This window comes from Onychostoma macrolepis, chromosome 25 (assembly GCF_012432095.1).
Source record: "Onychostoma macrolepis isolate SWU-2019 chromosome 25, ASM1243209v1, whole genome shotgun sequence".
NCBI classification, from domain to species: domain Eukaryota; kingdom Metazoa; phylum Chordata; class Actinopteri; order Cypriniformes; family Cyprinidae; genus Onychostoma; species Onychostoma macrolepis.
Genome location: NC_081179.1, coordinates 22,791,733 through 22,811,119, shown reverse-complemented (window position 1 = coordinate 22,811,119; position 19,387 = coordinate 22,791,733). Strand labels below are relative to the sequence as shown.

At 37.3% G+C, this 19,387-nt stretch overlaps 2 protein-coding genes and 1 non-coding gene across 5 annotated transcripts in view; 2 read left to right on the top strand and 1 right to left on the bottom strand.

The window, feature by feature from the left end:
- Window positions 1-2,252, top strand: part of faap24 (FA core complex associated protein 24) — a 7,129-nt gene extending 4,877 nt beyond the window's left edge. Inside the window, exon 4 of the mRNA XM_058767157.1 lies at window positions 738-2,252. Coding sequence (XP_058623140.1) covers window positions 738-980 — 243 coding nt within the window. The 3' untranslated portion in view covers window positions 981-2,252. The remainder of the gene's footprint in view (window positions 1-737) is intronic.
- A 2,261-nt stretch (window positions 2,253-4,513) lies between these two features.
- On the top strand, window positions 4,514-17,195 carry slc7a10b (solute carrier family 7 member 10b). 3 transcript variants are annotated; one of them, XM_058767131.1, is made up of 11 exons: window positions 4,514-4,806; window positions 6,549-6,762; window positions 6,842-6,993; window positions 9,021-9,146; window positions 10,743-10,896; window positions 11,494-11,617; window positions 12,102-12,205; window positions 14,718-14,814; window positions 14,930-15,079; window positions 15,261-15,438; window positions 16,361-17,189. In XM_058767131.1, exons 1-11 carry the CDS (start codon window positions 4,545-4,547, stop codon window positions 16,480-16,482), a joined length of 1,683 nt encoding a protein of 560 aa, XP_058623114.1. In that variant the 5' UTR covers window positions 4,514-4,544; the 3' UTR covers window positions 16,483-17,189. The 3 variants fall into 3 exon arrangements, with proteins under 3 accessions (XP_058623114.1, XP_058623116.1, XP_058623115.1); XM_058767132.1 differs by having other exon boundaries at window positions 4,515-4,806; window positions 6,549-6,753; window positions 16,361-17,183; XM_058767133.1 differs by lacking the exon at window positions 12,102-12,205 and having other exon boundaries at window positions 16,361-17,195.
- A 207-nt stretch (window positions 17,196-17,402) lies between these two features.
- Window positions 17,403-17,476, bottom strand: trnat-agu (transfer RNA threonine (anticodon AGU)). The gene has a single exon. It is a non-coding gene; the product is annotated as a tRNA-Thr (tRNA).
- Window positions 17,477-19,387: the final 1,911 nt, after the last annotated feature.

Sequence of the window (19,387 nt, the reverse complement as noted above, 5' to 3'; positions counted from 1 at the left end):
CCAACAATAACCACGCCACTTTCAAAGTCCCTTGAATCACATTACTTTAGATTCTCGGTTTTCATCAGATTGAATTGACCACGTCTACATGCCTACAGCACGAGACACACTGCACTATTGTATCAATCCTATAAGATCACTGCGTGTCACGCTGTGCGACATGATCTAATAAACCTGGCTACGACGTGTGTGTAGACTGTACGAGTATGACACGACACACTTCACTATAGAAAAACAAATCGTCATCAGCGTGCACTAATGGTAAACAAATAGAGCATGATAAATCACACTTTAGCAGCTGTAGGCCGTAGATTTTATAAAAAAAAGCGGTGAAAGAGGAAGGGATAAGAGCTTGAGGTTACCATAGATGCAAACTCCTCACCTTTTTGAGATCAAAATAGGTCACCTATGAGATTTACTTGGATCCAATAAGATTACAGTTTTGGACATAAGGTAATAAAATATATATATAAAAAAAAATACAAAAAAAACCCTTAAAGTAACTACAAATGAGCATGTAAAGCAAATATCTTTAAAAGAAATTCCGAGTGGAGCATATGCTCCAGATTAGATATGTGTGATAATGAGCGGTTAAACAGATGCACTTAATAAAAGATACATTCTTGATCGTCCTGTTTGATTTATGCAAAACATCTCCAAAGCCATATACTTGAGATATAGGTGAGGTGTTTCAGTGCTGCTCAGTCCAGAGGTCCTAACGCATCCGTCCTCCGCAGGCTCTTGGAGAGAACAAGGAGAACCCGTTCCTCAGGAAGAGCGTGTCCCGACTGCTGGAGCCGGTGGTGTTGAGTCTGGTTCTGCAGATCCCTGGCGTCGGAAAGGTGAAGGCCATGCAGCTCCTCCAGCGATTCCCCAGCATCCATCAGCTCTGTGGCGCTTCAGTGCATGAGCTGGAGCCCATCGTGGGACAGGCCACAGCCCAGAATATCACAGCTTTCTTCCACAACCAGTTCACATAGGACTGCGTGATACCAACAACAGAAGGACTTTCAACAACAAGACAACAGGTGGCGCTAAAGACTCAGTTGCCTCGTGTTTGTCCCATTTTACAACAAAGTCCCATTTCAAAGTGGGAGTTGTTGTTATGTTCCTGTTCATGCATTTATTTACTTTATCTTTTTGTTTTGGGTTGCATGAAAAAATGCTATGGGATATTTCTAGAAACATGGGATGATATTAATGTGTTTGTTGTACAGTTGGGCCTGAGACCACATTGATCGTTAAGAATAAAATGGACAAACATACAAAATGGTGATACATACTTCAGTCTCTGCCCTGTTTTATGTCACAAATCAAATAACCAAATCAGTGGCAATGACCATGTGACCTAATTTGCAGTAAAGTTTGGATTTCCTTTCTGCTAAGATGTCAAAAATATAAAATTAGAACGTGTAAAACAGCATTTTCATTTGTGATCTCAGATTTTAAATGGAGCCAAATCTTTAAATTCAAAAGTTAAACCTGTTAACTGGTTAATAAGTTCCTTGTTATTTTACAGTAATATGTTCCTGTAAATGTAACTTTAATGTACAGTTTTTGAAAAATGTATAATTTACTGTTGAAACTATAAATTGACTTTGTTTTTCGTTTAATTTTGTTCTGTTTTCTTTTAGTGTTTTTTTTTTTCTCCTCCCCAGTTGCATGCATTAGGATTTTATGTTCCATCCTATGTTGTAAAATTAAAATGTATTAAATTATTTTAGATTAATGTCTGCTACCTTGACAGTGTTTTGGCGTCTTGAATCTTTTACATGTTTTATTTTTTTATATTTTTTTTTTATGGCACTGCGCACACACACACAATGTAATTGTTTTAACTCTAAATCTTAAAACTCTAAAACTTGCTATAAGGTACTTTTTAACTGTAACCACAGCTGCTCTTTTGTTTTCTTCTTCTTGAAGTATATAATCTGGTCTCTGTCTCCCTCTATCAGTACCCATACAGTACAGCTCTCTGTCTGTAGCTCCTGTGATCTATTGGTTTTCTGCTCGACTTCCTCTTTTAAGCGTCGCACACTGCTGGCAGAGGTTCAGCTTTCCTGCTGGACTACAAAGCAGCTCACTCTCAACGGCTTTCCTCAGGGAGATCAGCTGAAAACTGGCCTCCTTTATCTGCATGCAGAGAAAAGCTACAGCCACAAATTCACGACTTGACTTCCTAAATTCCCTTCACGACGAGTGAGGAATCCTCTGCATTGCAAACACATATCGGTGTGGAGGAGGCGATCGCCCTGTACCCGTCCTTTCAGCTGCTCTTCTGTAGATCCTTTTATTGGCTGAACTTGCCTCAATAAACATGGCATAAACTACGTTTAGTTGTATTAGAATTTCTGAAGTATTAGTTACTGTCCTTTTGAGAGTGGGTTGTCAAAAAAAGGCTGTTGTGCTTCTGGCGTCCCGAGTTCGAGTCCCGATCCCGTCCAGTGTTGCCAACTTTGCAATTTTGTTGCTATTTAGCAACTTTTCAGACTACCCTAGCAAATTTCCTCCAAAAGCACCAAGCAACACATTTAGCTATTTTTATTATTATTTATTTATTTTGCAACTTTTTGTAACTTTTTTTTTTTTTTAGCAATAAGTGACTCAAATGATAGAAAGGCACACATTTTCCATCTAAGTCACACAAAATGAGAAAACCAAAGATGCCTAGCAGTACAATCACGTGAATTAATTTAGCTGCTATTTACAGTTGTTTAATTTTAAAAATGTTAGCCTAATAATAATAATTGAATTATTGTACATTTACAATGCACTTTAGTAGCTATGTATCTGCGATTGTTTGTCAGTTTAGAGGAAATGGGGAAATATTTATAAAAATGGAAAAGGTAGCCTACTAGTAATTTTCCACCACATAATCATTATCCCCTGTAACCCGAAAACACAAAATACACTGCATAATTTAAAATGCAGGTAAAAAAAAAAAAAAAAAAAACCTGTGAAAAATTCCTTCACATTAACAGAGTAGATTGTGCCCTATTTTTTACAGACTTTTCTTAGAGTGTAGTATGCAGTGATGGTTTGGATCAGTGCACGGGTCATGTGTAGTATGCAGTGATGGTTTGGATCAGTGCACGGGTCATGTGTAGTATGCAGTGATGGTTTGGATCAGTGCACGGGTCATGTGTAGTATGCAGTGATGGTTTGGATCAGTGCACAGGTCATGTGTAGTATGCAGTGATGGTTTGGATCAGTGCACGGGTCATGTGTAGTATGCAGTGATGGTTTGGATCAGTGCACGGGTCATGTGTAGTATGCAGTGATGGTTTGGATCAGTGCACGGGTCATGTGTAGTATGCAGTGATGATTTGACAGTGCACAGGTCATGTGTAGTATGCAGTGATGGTTTGGATCAGTGCACGGGTCATGTGTAGTATGCAGTGATGGTTTGGATCAGTGCACGGGTCATGTGTAGTATGCAGTGATGATTTGACTCAGTGCACGGGTCATGTGTAGTATGCAGTGATGATTTGACTCAGTGCACGGGTCATGTGTAGTATGCAGTGATGGTTTGGATCAGTGCACAGGTCATGTGTAGTATGCAGTGATGGTTTGGATCAGTGCACAGGTCATGTGTATGCAGTGATGATTTGATCAGTGCACGGGTCATGTGTAGTATGCAGTGATGGTTTGGATCAGTGCACGGGTCATGTGTAGTATGCAGTGATGGTTTGGATCAGTGCACGGTCATGTGTAGTATGCAGTGATGGTTTGGCGAGTGTGTGGATCAGTGCACAGGTCATGTTTAGTATGCAGTGATGGTTTGGATCAGTGCACAGGTCATGTGTAGTATGCAGTGATGGTTTGGCGAGTGTGTGGATCAGTGCACAGGTCATGTTTAGTATGCAGTGATGGTTTGGCGAGTGTGTGGATCAGTGCACGGGTCATGTGTAGTATGCAGTGATGGTTTGGATCAGTGCACAGGTCATGTAGTATGCAGTGATGGTTTGGCGGTGTGTGGATCAGTGCACAGGTCATGTGTAGTATGCAGTGATGGTTTGGATCAGTGCACAGGTCATGTGTAGTATGCAGTGATGGTTTGGCGAGTGTGGATCAGTGCACAGGTCATGTTTAGTATGCAGTGATGGTTTGGATCAGTGCACAGGTCATGTGTAGTATGCAGTGATGGTTTGGCGAGTGTGTGGATCAGTGCACAGGTCATGTTTAGTATGCAGTGATGGTTTGGATCAGTGCACAGGTCATGTAGTATGCAGTGGTGGTTTGGCGAGTGTGTGGATCAGTGCACAGGTCATGTTTAGTATGCAGTGATGGTTTGGATCAGTGCACAGGTCATGTGTAGTATGCAGTGATGGTTTGGCGAGTGTGTGGATCAGTGCACGGGTCATGTGTAGTATGCAGTGATGGTTTGGATCAGTGCATGGGCCATGTGTAGTATGCAGTGATGGTTTGGAGAGTGTGTGGATCAGTGCACGGGTCATGTGTAGTATGCAGTGATGGTTTGGATCAGTGCACGGGACACGGGTCATGTGTGGTACTGCAGTGATGGTTTGGCCATCAGTGCAGAGATGCTCGTTAACATTCTGTCCGGAGCGCGAGACGCGGCGCCTGCGCGGCTCTTTCACCATGCTTCAATCCTCAGAAGCGACTCAAGAGAGGCAGTCCAGCTCTCTGTTCGTGCGCGAGCTGAAATGGATGGAGTAGAGAGGAAAAGGACGGAGAGTCAGAGGATGATGAAAGACAGCGATCTTAAACAAGACTCCGGCATCCCTGAGCGCGTGACACTCAAGAAGGAGATCGGGCTTCTGAGCGCGTGCGCGATCATCATTGGTAAGGAAAGTTTACAACTTGTTTTCTTCTTGACTGTGGGCCGTTCTGCCAACATGTGAACTTGTCAAGACCTAAAAAAGACAAATGTATCGCAGATATTCGCCATCTTGTTATTCCACATGTATATTTGGTGATTCTATGCACACTAGAACACACATAGACTTTATACTTTTTAATGCATGTTAAATATTGCTTACCATTGTCAGATTAGCATGTTATTGCTTTATTTTCCTGTATTATAGGATAATAAATAAATGTTGTTTAGTACATATTAGATATTATTAGTTTATATATATATATATATATATATGTGTGTGTGTGTGTGTGTGTGTGTGTGTGTAAACTAAAAATATCTAATGTATACTAACACGCATATATAGTTCTTTATTTAATAACTTAGTTACTAATCATTTTATTGTCCTGTATTAAGTGTTTATTTGTTTGTTTGTTTGTTTATTCATTCATTCATTCACTCATTTATTTATTTATCTATCTATCTATCTATTTATTTATTGTCTTAACATCTAAACTAGGAAAACAAGATACTGAATTATCAACAATCATCTCAACAATTAAGTGTTAAAAAACAACTTAAGTTTGCAGATATGTTTAATTTTATATGTTAACTTGGGTCTAAACTCACATCCAGCGTGTGGGCGCTCTCAGATGTGTTTTTCCTCTGAAAGGAGCCGAATGAAAGCTAAAGATTGTTCCCTGCGCGCCTGATGGCAGCCGGCTCTGTGACGGGCAGCAGTAGATTATTTATGCCTGCTGTTACGTAATCTCGTCGTACGACACTTGGGTGCTTGAGAGAAGAGCTGCTGGAAGTGGGTTAGTGAGGGGGGCGATCATTGTCTGCCTGTGAAAACTCTCACAGGTACTACAGCGGGGCCACACGGCTGATGTTGACCGGCCATGCACTGTTGCTTGCTGTTGTATATTTGCATTTGGTGTTGTGTTAGTTCTTATAGTGCTTAGAATTCTAAACAAAAGGGTGGAACGAGTCAAATCAGTGTCGTTACATCAGCTCAGGGATCACTGGGAGGCAATGCATGCAGAGCTAGTCCTTACTCCAGTGAATAGTTATTTGTTTGACTACCTGAGACCATACTGATAATTTGAGATTTTAATTTAAACGTTGAAATAATGTTATGACCTAATTAAAAATAAATACTTAAGATTCTGCACTATTTGTAGGTCACTAATTAAATAACTAAATTAGTGGAAATGGCCATGTAAACTAATTATCATTAACGGTCAGTTTTTTTTTTTTGGGTTGTTGAAAAAAAAAAAAAAAAAAAAAAAGGGCACAGTTTATGGGGTAAGTTGTCACAAAGGGAACCTTGTTCATAAACCCATTGCTATTGTTTGTAATGCTTTTGTATATTAAGTGTAAGATGAGGAATCCGGTGGCGGCAGAAGATAAATATTGTAAATTTTAAATGTGACAATCAGTTAAAAAAAAAAAATAAATAAATTGTTTTTAATAAATAAGTGTGTTTTTATTGTGCTCACTAGTTTATCCAAGAAGTGTTTATGTTTTTTGTTATTGTGCATATGTTTATAAAGTGACTTTCTGATGATTATGCAAACTTAACCATCATCATCATCATTATATATTGGTTAATAAAATATGAAGCTTTACATATAAAATATTCTGAACAGGAATATACACCAGGCTTGCTCTGTGGATCACTGGGCCCTTTTGTGTTCAGGAAATGACAGTTTCTTTCTTTCCTCAGGTAACATTATTGGCTCAGGAATCTTCATCTCTCCTAAAGGTGTCCTGGAGCATTCGGGTTCGGTTGGCTTGGCGCTGGTGGTGTGGGTGTTAGGAGGAGGCGTCGCTGCTCTGGGCTCCCTGTGCTACGCTGAACTAGGGGTCACCATCCCCAAATCTGGAGGAGACTATTCCTACGTCACAGAGATCTTTGGCGGTCTCGTGGGGTATGACAGGTCCATATATGATCTACTAAACACTGAATGGAAATCAAACGCCCGTCACAGATGCTGAATGTGTCGTGTTGCTCTCTAGGTTTCTGCTGTTGTGGAGTGCAGTGTTGATCATGTATCCCACCACACTGGCAGTCATCGCTCTCACTTTCTCTAACTACGTGCTTCAGCCTGTTTTCCCATACTGCGTTCCTCCATACATAGCCACACGCATGCTGTCCGCCATCTGCATACGTGAGTGCTTGACTTCTTTATGAATATGAATAGACAGAGTTTATATGCCATAGTGCTAAATGTACATATTTTGAAATGGCTTTAGTAAACCTGAGGATTCAACAGGATTTAACTGCAAGATTTGAAGTGTGTTCTCTGCTGAACTAAGCGAAAGTGCAAATATAATGACTGTTTTCACACATGTTTCCCAAAGCCCTGACTTCTGAATGCTTGCAATAGGATAGGAGAAAGTATGTCACTTCATTCCGAACCTGTATGACTTTCTTTCTGCTAGGGAATTTTTGAAGAATACTTGGCCACTTTTTCCAATATAATGAAAATGAATGTTGACTGGGGTTGTCAAACTTCAAAAGTAAGAATAAGCAGCATGTAAGTGTGCATAATTATCGTTAACATATCATAAAAGTACTCCATAGGTCTAAAATCAGTATATTTCAATATATTTTGCACAATCGTTAAATGAAACTTGTGAAACACTTTTAAGGGCTCCACAAGATTCCTTAATTATATAAAATATATTATTAAATATATTCAAATTAATTGTACTGTGGCAAAAAAAAAAGAAAAAAAAGTTTTAAATAAGCTCAAGTGGCTAAAAATCAACATAAAAAAATCAAGATAGATCAAGCAAAGTGGCATCTCTCTCTCTCTCTCTCTCTCTATATATATATATATAAGGGATAATCAACGGCTAGCTGTGCATTAAACGATTTGAATGCACGATGTGGAGGCGAAGAACCACCCGACGCGCAGCTAAATATGACGGTTATTTTCGTCTGTATTACTATTCAACTGTAACTGTATGTTACTATGGTTACTAATGTTTATAGGAAGCGCATTAATATTGAACGTGATTAAACTGACCTGGAACTACCTGCAGTTCAACGAATTTAATCAACACCTGCCAGCCAATCAGAATCCAGTATTCAGACAGACCATGGCATAACTATATATATATATATATATATATATATATATATATATATATATATATATATATATATATACCGGTATATAATTTTATTTTTATTTTTTAACCTAAATATATATTTAAGAGTGTGATTTCTAGTTCTGGAAAAGTCATAAAATCATATATGTATATATTTATATATGTGTGTGTGTGTGTGTGTGTGTGTGTATATATATATATATATATATATATATATATATATATATACACATATATACTGTATATACATTTGGTTCTTGAAACTTCTTGAACTACAAAAAATATATTTATATAAATTTAGAATAATTAAAAATTTTAAATGTTTTTGAACAAAGTCTCTTCTGCTCACCAAGGCTGCATTTATTTGATAAAAAATACAGTGTAAACAGTGATATTGAGTTTAGTGTCACATGATCCTTTAGAATTGTTTTTTTTGTTATGTTGTATGGAACATGTTTTGTTTAATGCTTGTCTGTTTTGTTGTTGTTGTTTTTTTAAGTACTTCAGTACATGAATGTTTTTTCCCTGAGTGTCCCGGTTACAGTTACAGCTCTGGATCTGTGCCAGCAGCACTTGACGGCTCAGTGATGGAGTGGCGTGGCTCTATAGCATGTGATTGCTGCATTAGCTCTCATTATTCAAGCCCGTTATGTGGAGTCATTCACACAAACCAAAACAACAGCAGCAAGAGAGCGCCAGGAAAACGCAAGGCCTTCCATCTCCTCACAGACCTGCTCTTTGCTCCCGTGTTTTGTTCTCATTCAAATCTATTTGTTTCAATTGGGCTTAAACTTCTCTCGGTAGAGGGAAGTTTATTATGAAAGAGTGTGTAAGCTGTGACACTGATGGATGAGCCCATAGAATTACAAATCCACTCCCCTTTTTAGCATTCCCACATTTCTGTCAAGAACCCCATGCAAACTAATCCTAAAACAGTGTTTGCTGATGCCAACAAGTCATATATTTTTAACTTTGAAACGTTAATTATAAAAAAACATTGTATTTAAAGTCACACGTTAAAGAGATTCAATCAGGACATCGTACAATCTTTAATGTTTGTGTGTGTGGATATTTGCAGTGTTTTTGACATGGGTGAACTGCTACAGTGTGCGTTTGGCCACACGGATCCAGGACGCCTTTACCGTGGGGAAGCTGCTGGCTCTGGGGCTCATCATTATCGTCGGTTTAGTGCAGATCTTTGGAGGTAAGAGGAAGAAAAAAACACCTTATTCCCTATGATGAAACTCTGTTTTATTCAGAGGAACAGACTGAGAAAAAATATGCACTTTTAGCATATTTATAGCATATAGTTGCTGCTATTTATATGGGCAAAAAGTGAGATGAAATTCCTATTTGTGACCTTGGAGCACAAAAGCAGTCCAAAACCATAAGCAGCACAAGTATATTTGTAGCAATAGCCAACAATACATTGTATGGGTCAAAATTATTGAGTTTTATTTTATGCCAAAAATCATTAGGTTATTAAGTAAAGATCATGTTCCATGAAGATGTTTTGTAAATTTCCTACTGTAAATATATCAAAACTTAATTTTTATTAGTCTTTAACTAATTAGCTTAATCTTTGCTAAGGACTTAATTTGTACCCTCAGATTCCAGATTTTCAAATAGTTGTATCTCAGCCAAATATTGTCCGATCCTAACAAACCATACATCAATGGAAAGCTTATTTATTCAGCTTTCAGTTGTATAAATCTCAATTGCACAAAATTGACCCTTATGACTCACTGTAAAAACAATTCCATAAAATGTACAGTAAAAAACCGGCAGCTGTGGTTGCCGGAATTCTACCGTAAAAAAATATGATAGCAACGTTTTAGGTTTTATGATTTTAACTTTTTAAAACTTATTTTTTTTACTTAAATTTACAGTTAACTACTGTAATTGCATTAACTGATATAATGTTAATATAGCCTACCAACCTATTGAAGTACTGAAATCTGTTTTGTACCTTTGACATACAACTGATAAGCACCAAATGCAGGTGGTTATGAGAAAGTCACATGATGAACCAAAGCCCATCAGAAGCAGCTTTTAATTAATAACATGCGTAGAAGGTGCACAGTGTCATTTACACAAACACTAAACACCATCATGGTGAGACTCATTATACTGAAATATGCAATAAACATTAATTTAACAACATTAGATGTAAAATACAACCCTAATAAACATAACTGATAAGAAAAAAACTTAAGAAGAAACCTAGTTATTTCAAAGAAAAAACATCAAATTCAAACAAAATTTGAAATGCAACACAGGGAATTATGGGAACGTCAATTTACGGGTTTTCCCTGTAAATTTTACATTATTTTTCACATTTCATTTTCACCGTAAAATTGTCTGAAAGGTTTATTACAGTTTTTCACTGTATATATTAGGGGAACTTACCGTTAACCATTTAACAGGTTTTTACTGAAGCATTTTCACAGTTTTTTACCGTTAAAATCACGGTCATTTTTTTTTACAGTGAGCCGGTTTAGTGGTCCAAGGTCACATTTGTAATCTAAACCAATGAGATTACATACTAAAATACGTATGAATTGCCATGAGATCGGGTTGCAACAGCAGACTACTTGCATAAAATGCATGTGAATATTAGTTGTCACTTATATATCTCCTAATAGCAAATAAACATTTCTCAAAAGCCTGGTGTGTCATATCTGATACTATAATTATTAGTGGATAATCAAGTAAACCTGAGTTGTGTCAGTCCAGTATACATGTTAATCTTGAAATATTGTTAATTGTCCAATTAACAAAGCCGTATCTGTCTCCTCAGGTAACTATGAGAGCCTGACTCCACAGGTGGCGTTCACGTTTAATAAAGCTCCCTCCATAGGGCAGATTGCTCTGGCTTTTCTTCATGCCTCCTTTGCCTTCAGTGGCTGGAACTTCCTCAACTATGTTACGGAGGAAGTGGTGGATCCGAGGAGGTTAGTCACTTTTACAACTTGGCTGGACCGACAAAATCTGCTGGAACAATTTTATTGGCTCATACTGAGTGTATTTTCTGTTATGCTCTGGTTTGGTTTGTGTTCTGTTCCTGTTGTGCCTTAGTTAGTTCCTTGGTTCCTAATTGGTTCACACCTGTTCTTCAGGTTATCATTATCTGTCTATTTAAGCCCTGTGTTTCCTCCCATTCCTTGTCCAGTATTGTAGTTGAGTTGCATGTGATTTAAGATTCCTGTCTTGTTCTTCTTTTGGTGTTAAATAAATAGTTATTTTGGATTATATTGTGTATTTCCTGATTAAACTGCTGCCATTTACTTACAACTAATATAATTATCAGGATACTGAATGATAGTCACATTATATGACATAAACTATTTCAAAAATGTACATATACACTGTATACAAATCCTAAAATTTCAGCCATGGATACATTATTTGTTTGACTATGCTGTCGAACCTACAGTTATTATCTACTGCATAGTTATTACCCTTTTAACCAGGAACTTTTATTCGCACGTGCCCTGTGGCTGGATATATACGTTTGCATATTATGTTTTGTTTTGTTTTTTTTCCCTCAGGAATCTGCCACGAGCCATATACATCTCCATTCCACTGGTCACATGTGTGTACACGCTCACAAACATTGCGTATTTCTCCTCCATGTCTCCTGAGGAACTGCTGTCCTCCAACGCAGTGGCTGTTGTAAGTACAAGCCTTTGACTCGTCGTGTCTTAAAACATTTTGTTCATTAAAGGCACCAGCTTATTGATTCTCAATGATGGATTCGCTATGTGTGTTTGTGTCATTTGTATTAGTTTATTTCATTTACAGAAACAACAGTTTTCATATTAGTTAACTAAAATAACCTTGGCTCAAATAAAGCAAGATTTGTAAGCAGAGATAATGTGTATCTATTGATACGGGTATCTGGATTGTAGTAGTGGAGTGATATTGTACAGGCTTAGTAAAGTATGATTGTAGTAGTGTGCTGCATCCTTCACAAACATTGCACAAGTACTGTGTGAATTGTGATCAACACCGATTTTGTGGGTGCATTTGTGCCTGTTTTTAATACTTTCTTTAGTAAATAAGGTGCAAAAATAAAAAAACACACAGATGGCAATAAACTGTGCTTATCAATGGGCAAGACAACTCTGAATGTTCAGTTCTGTTTAATTTGCCTTAGACTTTCGGTGAAAAGCTTCTCGGGGTGTTTTCCACCCTCATGCCGATCTCTGTGGCACTTTCCACTTTTGGGGGCATCAATGGTTACCTCTTCACCTCCTCCAGGTGAGAGCATTTCTATTTCATTTTACTGTCAGCTTACCTCATGAGGAAATGGGTCACCTTTTAACAAGTGAGGCAGGCTCCTTGTGATAATATCTTGTGACAAAATGTGCACAAATCTAATTCTTCTTTGAACGTTCACACTGAAAGAAGGAAACAAACAAGCAGTAACTTCAGTTATTTTAAAAGTGTCTTTAGATCTGTTAATTATATTAATCCTAAAGTCAAGATTAAGATTTAGGTTTTCCTGCTCTATTGGCATTTTGGCAACTTTATTTATATAGGGCTTTTTACAATACAGATAGTTTCAAAACAGAGAATCAATGGTGCAAACTATTTCAAATTTGAGACAAATCCAAGTTCTGCTGTAGAGCAGCCCTAATAAGACAATAGTGTCATTATTCAGCTCCAGTCAGTAGATTCAGTTCAATAACTGTGTAACATTCATCAATTATGAAACAGTTCAGTTCAGCTAAGCAGAAGAAAATAGTGTCATATTCAGCTCAAATCAATTTGACGTTTATTCAATTCAGTTCAATAAGTGAAGTCAAATTAAATCAAATTGTATTTATAAAGCACAAAAATCAACCTTGGTTGGCCAAAGTGCTGTGCATGACTGTAAAAATAAATAAAATAAAATACGATAAAATAAAATTAAATAAAAAAAAATTAAATAAATTAAATTAAATTAAAAATAAAATAAAATAAAATAAAATACAGAAACAAACAAATTTACAAAACATCAAAAGCACAAGAGAAAAGATGAGATTTAAGCATGGATATAAATTCAGATGTAGAAGCAGTTCTAACACGTAATTGTAGGTTGTTCCACAGCTTAGGCCACAGCTGTGTTGTAGGGGCTTTACAGCCAATGTAATGTGTGTAGAATTGGAGTGATATTAACACCTGTATGGCTGCCCGTGAGAAAACACGCAGCTGCATTTTGGACCATTTGGAGACGAGAAATTGAGGAGAGAGGTAGCCTGACATTTAATGAATTAACAGTATTCGAGTCGTGTGGAAATAAAAGTGTGAATAACTGTTTCAAATCTATCTCTACTTAAAAATGGTTAGACTTGATGATAAAAGCTTGTGCTAACTATGACATTGATTTGTTTGTCTAGTTTAAGACTGCTGTCAAGATAAAATCCTACATTTTTAATGTTGGATGTAAGGAATGGTGAGAGGGTACCTAGGTCAATAACATTTCCATTAGAGAGCTCTTTTGGACCATGATAATTTGGGTTTTATCGTCATTCGATAAAATTAACTTGTTAGTGAGCCACAGATTAAGTTCATGAAGACATGCTTCAAGTCTCTTGTGTTTTATAGGTATGTAGAGTTGGTTGGCATCCACATAGCAGTGGTAAGACACACCAAATCTACTCATAATAGATGCTAGAGGTAACATGTACAAAGAGAATAACAGAGGTGCCAGAATCGATCCCTGGGGTACGCCACAGGTAAGGCGAGTTGCTGAAGACGAATGGGCACCTAAACTAACCGAGAAACGTCTGTTTGATAGGAACGACTTGAACCATTTAAGCACTGTACCTGTGATACTAATGTACCGCTCCAGTCAATATAAGAGAATCGTGTGGTCAGTGAAATCAAAAGCTAAGCTCAGATCTAAAAGCTCTAAAGCTGTAGTGTCACCGGCGTCACCAACTTTTAAAAGAGCCGACTCAGTGCTGTGAAGCGCGTTGAAGCCAGATTGAAAAATGTCAGAGATCAAGTGAGTATGCAGATAATTCTGCAGCTTTATAAAGACAGATTTTTTGAGAATTTTAGATAAGAATAGCAGATTAGATCAAGAACAGCAGAGTTTCTTAAGAACAGCAGTCACAATGTTGCAAAATCTATAGAAGACAATAAAGTCATTATGCAGCTTGATTCAGTTGAAGTTTTGTTCTCGTCCAGTAATGTCAGTTCAGCCAAATTTAAAATATTTCTGAACATTTAGTGCACTGTATAGTCTTCACCATATGAATTAAATTCTTATTGAAGATACTAAAGTTATTCATTAATTAAGGATTCTCTCATTTTCTTTTGTTGTTTTATTAACATTAAATAACAGAGACAGCTGCAGGTTTATCGGCTGCTGTCACTTTAAGACCAAATGCAGACATAATATACTCACAAGCATTTGATTAATTTCCCAATAGTTTATGTTCAATTAATTGACATAATTGACTGTGTTTAAGTGAAAACTTGTCAACTTAGCATGGAAAACTGGATGTTATGTAGGAAATGCGGCAGCGCACCACTTTAAAGGAAGGAAACGCAATGTGGCATCATATTTTCATAATATCGGAAGCCAAAAAATAAAAATAAACAATTTCTATACACCCTAATCATTAAATAATATTTGAGGGAAAGGGGCCCCCTAGTGGTTCAGGGGCCCTACGCAACTTGCGTAATTTTTGTATAGGGAGAATATATCAGTACCGATTATGGAAGTGATTCTTTGTTATGCGTTTACTGTTTACGTGTGCATTTGTTTAAATACACACAGGTTGTGTTTCTCCGGGGCACGAGAAGGACATTTACCCAGCCTTCTTGCCATGATCCACTTCAAGCACTGCACGCCGATTCCAGCTCTGCTCGTCTGTGTATGTGATTTTCAGCTTTTGTTACAGCTACAAGCCATTCGTGTTTCTTCAAAGTGTAACTTGTTCTGTTTAACTTTATTCTTTCTGTATTTTTCCTCTTTATCTTGTATTTCAGTGCACTGCCACAATTGTGATCTTGTGCATTGGAGAAACTCACAACCTTATAAACTATGTCTCTTTCATCAACTACCTCTCTTATGGAGTCACTATTGCTGGCCTGCTCTACTACAGATGGAAGAAGCCAAACTTATACAGGCCCATCAAGGTATTCAATTATATACAAATATTACAAACAACCTGTTCATGAACCTATTCTACATCACATAAAACAAAATGGTGCATTCCGCTGCAGTAGTCAGCAGGACAGTCACTTCCAGATCATGTTTATATTGCATAGATCCAGCTGCTGGGTGAATATGAGAGTTTTAGGGTTTGTCTCTTGTCAGGTGAGTCTCCTAGTGCCGGTGTGTTACCTGCTCTTCTGGGCTCTCCTGCTGGGCTTCAGTTTGCACTCGGAGCCGCTGGTGTGTGGAGTGGGGCTGGTCATTATGCTCACTGGAGTGCCTGTTTATTTCCTGGGAGTTTACTGGAAAGACAAGCCAAAATGCATATACGACTTCATCGGTAAGGAGACTGGATGAGCAATTTATATTCTTGCAATTGATATTGATACAGTAAAATAAAAAAAATAAAAATGCATATTAAAATAATTATTTATTCACCCTCATTCTGTTCCAAACCCTTTTTTTTCTTTTACGTGGAAAACAGAACGAGATATTATGTAGAATGTTCATGCTGCTCTTTTCCAAGTCCTCTGAAGTCATATAATATGCAATTTTCTTAGTAAATTGTATTATATTAACCATATTTTATATAAATATGGTTAAAGTGTGCTACCGAATGTATTGACAACCATTTATGGTAAACTAAACTAAATTGAATGTCATTTCTACCGAAACCCGTTTAAATATATTTGTAAATACATTTGTAATGATGAAATACACATTTTCTTTAAATGTACTCTTAAACAACACACTATAGTTCAAATGATGTGCTTTAATATATTAGTCAATATAAGTGTATTTATTTAAAGCATGACAAAAATAATGCACTTTTAAAGTGAAACTTTTATTTTGACATTATTACAAAGTGAACTTTTTAAAAGTTAACTTAAGTGTCATGAAAGTGTCTCTTTAGGTACACTTATTAAATGGCTTTTAATTTCAGTAATATCAAATCTAAATCATATCTATGAGTACAGTTTAAAATATATATATATACTTTTAGGATTTGAAGTACACTAGCACTTAATGTACACATTCAATGAAGTGCATTTATTTTATTTTATTTTTTTGCAAAGGTTTTAACTTAATAGCCGCTTCATTTTATGTCATACAAAGCTGTCATATTCAGAATACTTCGGAATACACATTGCATGAGTCGTGTGGTTTGGAATGGCATATGGATGAGTAAATGATGACAGGATTTTACATTTTTGGGTGAATGTTTTATAACCATGAAATGATATCGTGTATTTGTGTTATAGAGTGGGCTACGTATCTGGGACAACGAGTGTTTTTCGTCGTTTTCCCGCAAATCGATCCTATTGAAGTGGCAGAATGGACTGACGGGTCTTCCTTCACAAGCAAAGCTTCTGGACCTCTCTGAATTGTGTACTACTTTAATTTGGCAGCTCTTCACTTAAAATCCACAATTCCCAGGCTTGTAGTAGTAGTAAAAAAGAAATGAAACAATAACCGCCTCATTTGTTTAAATGGGGACTATATCTGTATGCTTCAGTGGGTTTAAACGGTACTGTTTCAGCTATCATGGATTGTATATTGCACTGGGTATTGCTCACTTTTTGGTTAGGTGTGTTATTTCTACTGTTTTCAAACCCTGTAATGTGCAACTGGGGTTCAATTGTTGATACATGTACAGAATCTCTCCTCTCTTTTGTACGATACTTCACCTGCGATGTCTTTCCAACCACATAACAATTTCTACAGGCACTGCACGCCTCACTGATGTAAATACATTTAAAGTGCTTCTAACAATGCTCACGCTTCACAGTTTTGGTCTTTAGTCTCAAATTATATTGTTACGTGCAAGCATACTTTCTTATATGGTTTCAAAATTAATTGCTTAAAATGATTTACAAGGGATTGAAAGGAATTTCCATTCTTTATATTTATAGATTATCCTCTGTTAATAACAAAACAAAATCAGTGTTCAGTACTTTTCAGTACAGATCGGGTCGCTTTGAGGCTTCTGGTGATTCATGCGCAGGTGAAAGACTACTGCGAACACACTGGAAGAGAACTTGTCATAACTCCTTTTTGATTAAAAGTACAAAAAAAAAAAACTTTACATATCTGATACAACTGCTAGATTTAAAATGCCAGTTCAGCCAGTTTTTTTTTTTTTTGTATGTTTTGTTTTCTTCTTGTAGTTTACTTTCTGAAGGGAATGTGTATCAAGAGTTGCAAGAGCAAGACTGGTTCCCACACACCTTTATGTGCACAAGTAGTCCAGTTTTGTACGAGATAAAGCAGTAACATCACGGTAATAAATTATAACGCTTTAAAAGGCACCGCTGGGATTCGAACCCAGGATCTCCTGTTTACTAGACAGGCGCTTTAACCAACTAAGCCACGGCGCCACCGCGAAAAACCGCGAAAATACACCTCTTGAAGACTGTGTCAGGGTCATGATCGTTTAATACCTGTTTGTCTGGTCGTTTATTAGTTTAGAATCAGAAAGAGCTTTATTGCTAAGTATGCTTGCGCACACAAGGAATTTGTTTTAGTGACATAAGCTTCCAGTTCACAGAGACAAGAACACACAGACAATAAAAAATACACGTGTAAATATTAATAGACAAAAATTGAAAATAAAATACATTGTATGTACAGTTGTGCTATAGATGATCGAATGGAATAGAATAGAATGAGATGCAGGTGCTAGGATTGAGGTGGTAACAAATAAATATAAGGTTATTGCCGATTTTTATTGCATAATGTGGAGAACATTTAAGTGTTCATGAGGTGGATTGCCTGGGGGAAGAGACTGCTCTTGTGCCTGGCTGTCCTGGTAATTGGGCTCTGAGTCTGTAACGCCGGCCAGATGGCAAAAGTTCAAGAAGGGGATGAGTTGGATGTGAGCCGCAGGAGCGAGGAGTGAGACCGGGTCTGAGATCTTCCTTTTGCCCCTCGATCATCCCCAAAATACTTATTTTTTGTGATTATTTGTTAAACTGACCAGAAATATATAGCCTAGTGCGGTTGTATTGTTCTTGCGCGTACCTACATACCCACACACACACGCACATACACACACACACACACACACACGCACATACACACACACACACACACACACGCACATACACACACACACACACGCACATACACACACACACACACACACACACCGACTGAGCTTCATGTGAATGTTCGCGTTATTACCGTTTACATTCCGACTTGTAAAAACCATTCTATCCATATTATAACAAAATATTTTAATAAGACTGAATTTGAATTTAACCTGATCACGTTTAATAATATATATATATATAAAAAAAAAAAACATTTCAAGTTTAATTATAACGCCATGTCCACTATTATTCAAACAACGAACAAATTATACAGCGAACAAAGAACATTTACATTATCAAAGAATATTACTGAAGTATGAGTGTAAACCTGTTCGCTATAATCAGTGATGTTGTTGTTGTCTGCAGTGTATGATGAATTAATCTCTTATCGCACAAGGTAGGCTACATCTGCACTTTGCTGTTTCTGATGAGAGAATTCGATAAAGTGCATTGACCAAAACTTTTGCGTATCAGCGATGCTAATATTTAATAAAATCCCCTTAAATAATAGAAATATGAATATTACTAAAAGCACACACACACACACACACACACACACACATATATATATATATATATATATATATATATATTGGTTCGCATATAGGCTACATATTCATTTGTATGATAATCTATAAGAGTTTGGGCTGTTTATAGGATTTTGTCAAAAATCCCCCACCGTGGCCCCGCCCTGCCACATCAAGCCCCGCCCCCAGCCCCGCCCAGATAAACATGTTCCGGCGGCTGTGGACTCTGGATGTATACAGTTCTTGGAGGGAGTGCAGGGAGCATCCTTTCAGCAGACCGAACCAGTAGCCCCTCACTGCAGAACAAAAGATCCAGGGGGCGGAGTTGGATCCACATCCAGGGGGTGGAGACGGGTAGGTTTAGGGGTGGGGATGGGTGGGTTTAGGGATCAGGGGGTGGAGACGGGTAGGTTTAGGTCTATGTAAGGTGGGATCCAATCTAGATCCAACTCCACCTCCTGGATCTTGTGTTCTGCAGTGAGGACCATCTCGACCGAACCGTTCTCTGTAGTCTTCTGATGTCTGAGAGAACGGTTCGGACTGCTGAAAGGATTTTATTTTATTTTATTTTTATTATGTATTATTGTTATTATTATTTTAATTATGATTATTATATTTAGCGCAGACAACTTTCTCTGCGTGTCCAAGACTTTATTACATAACACAAAAT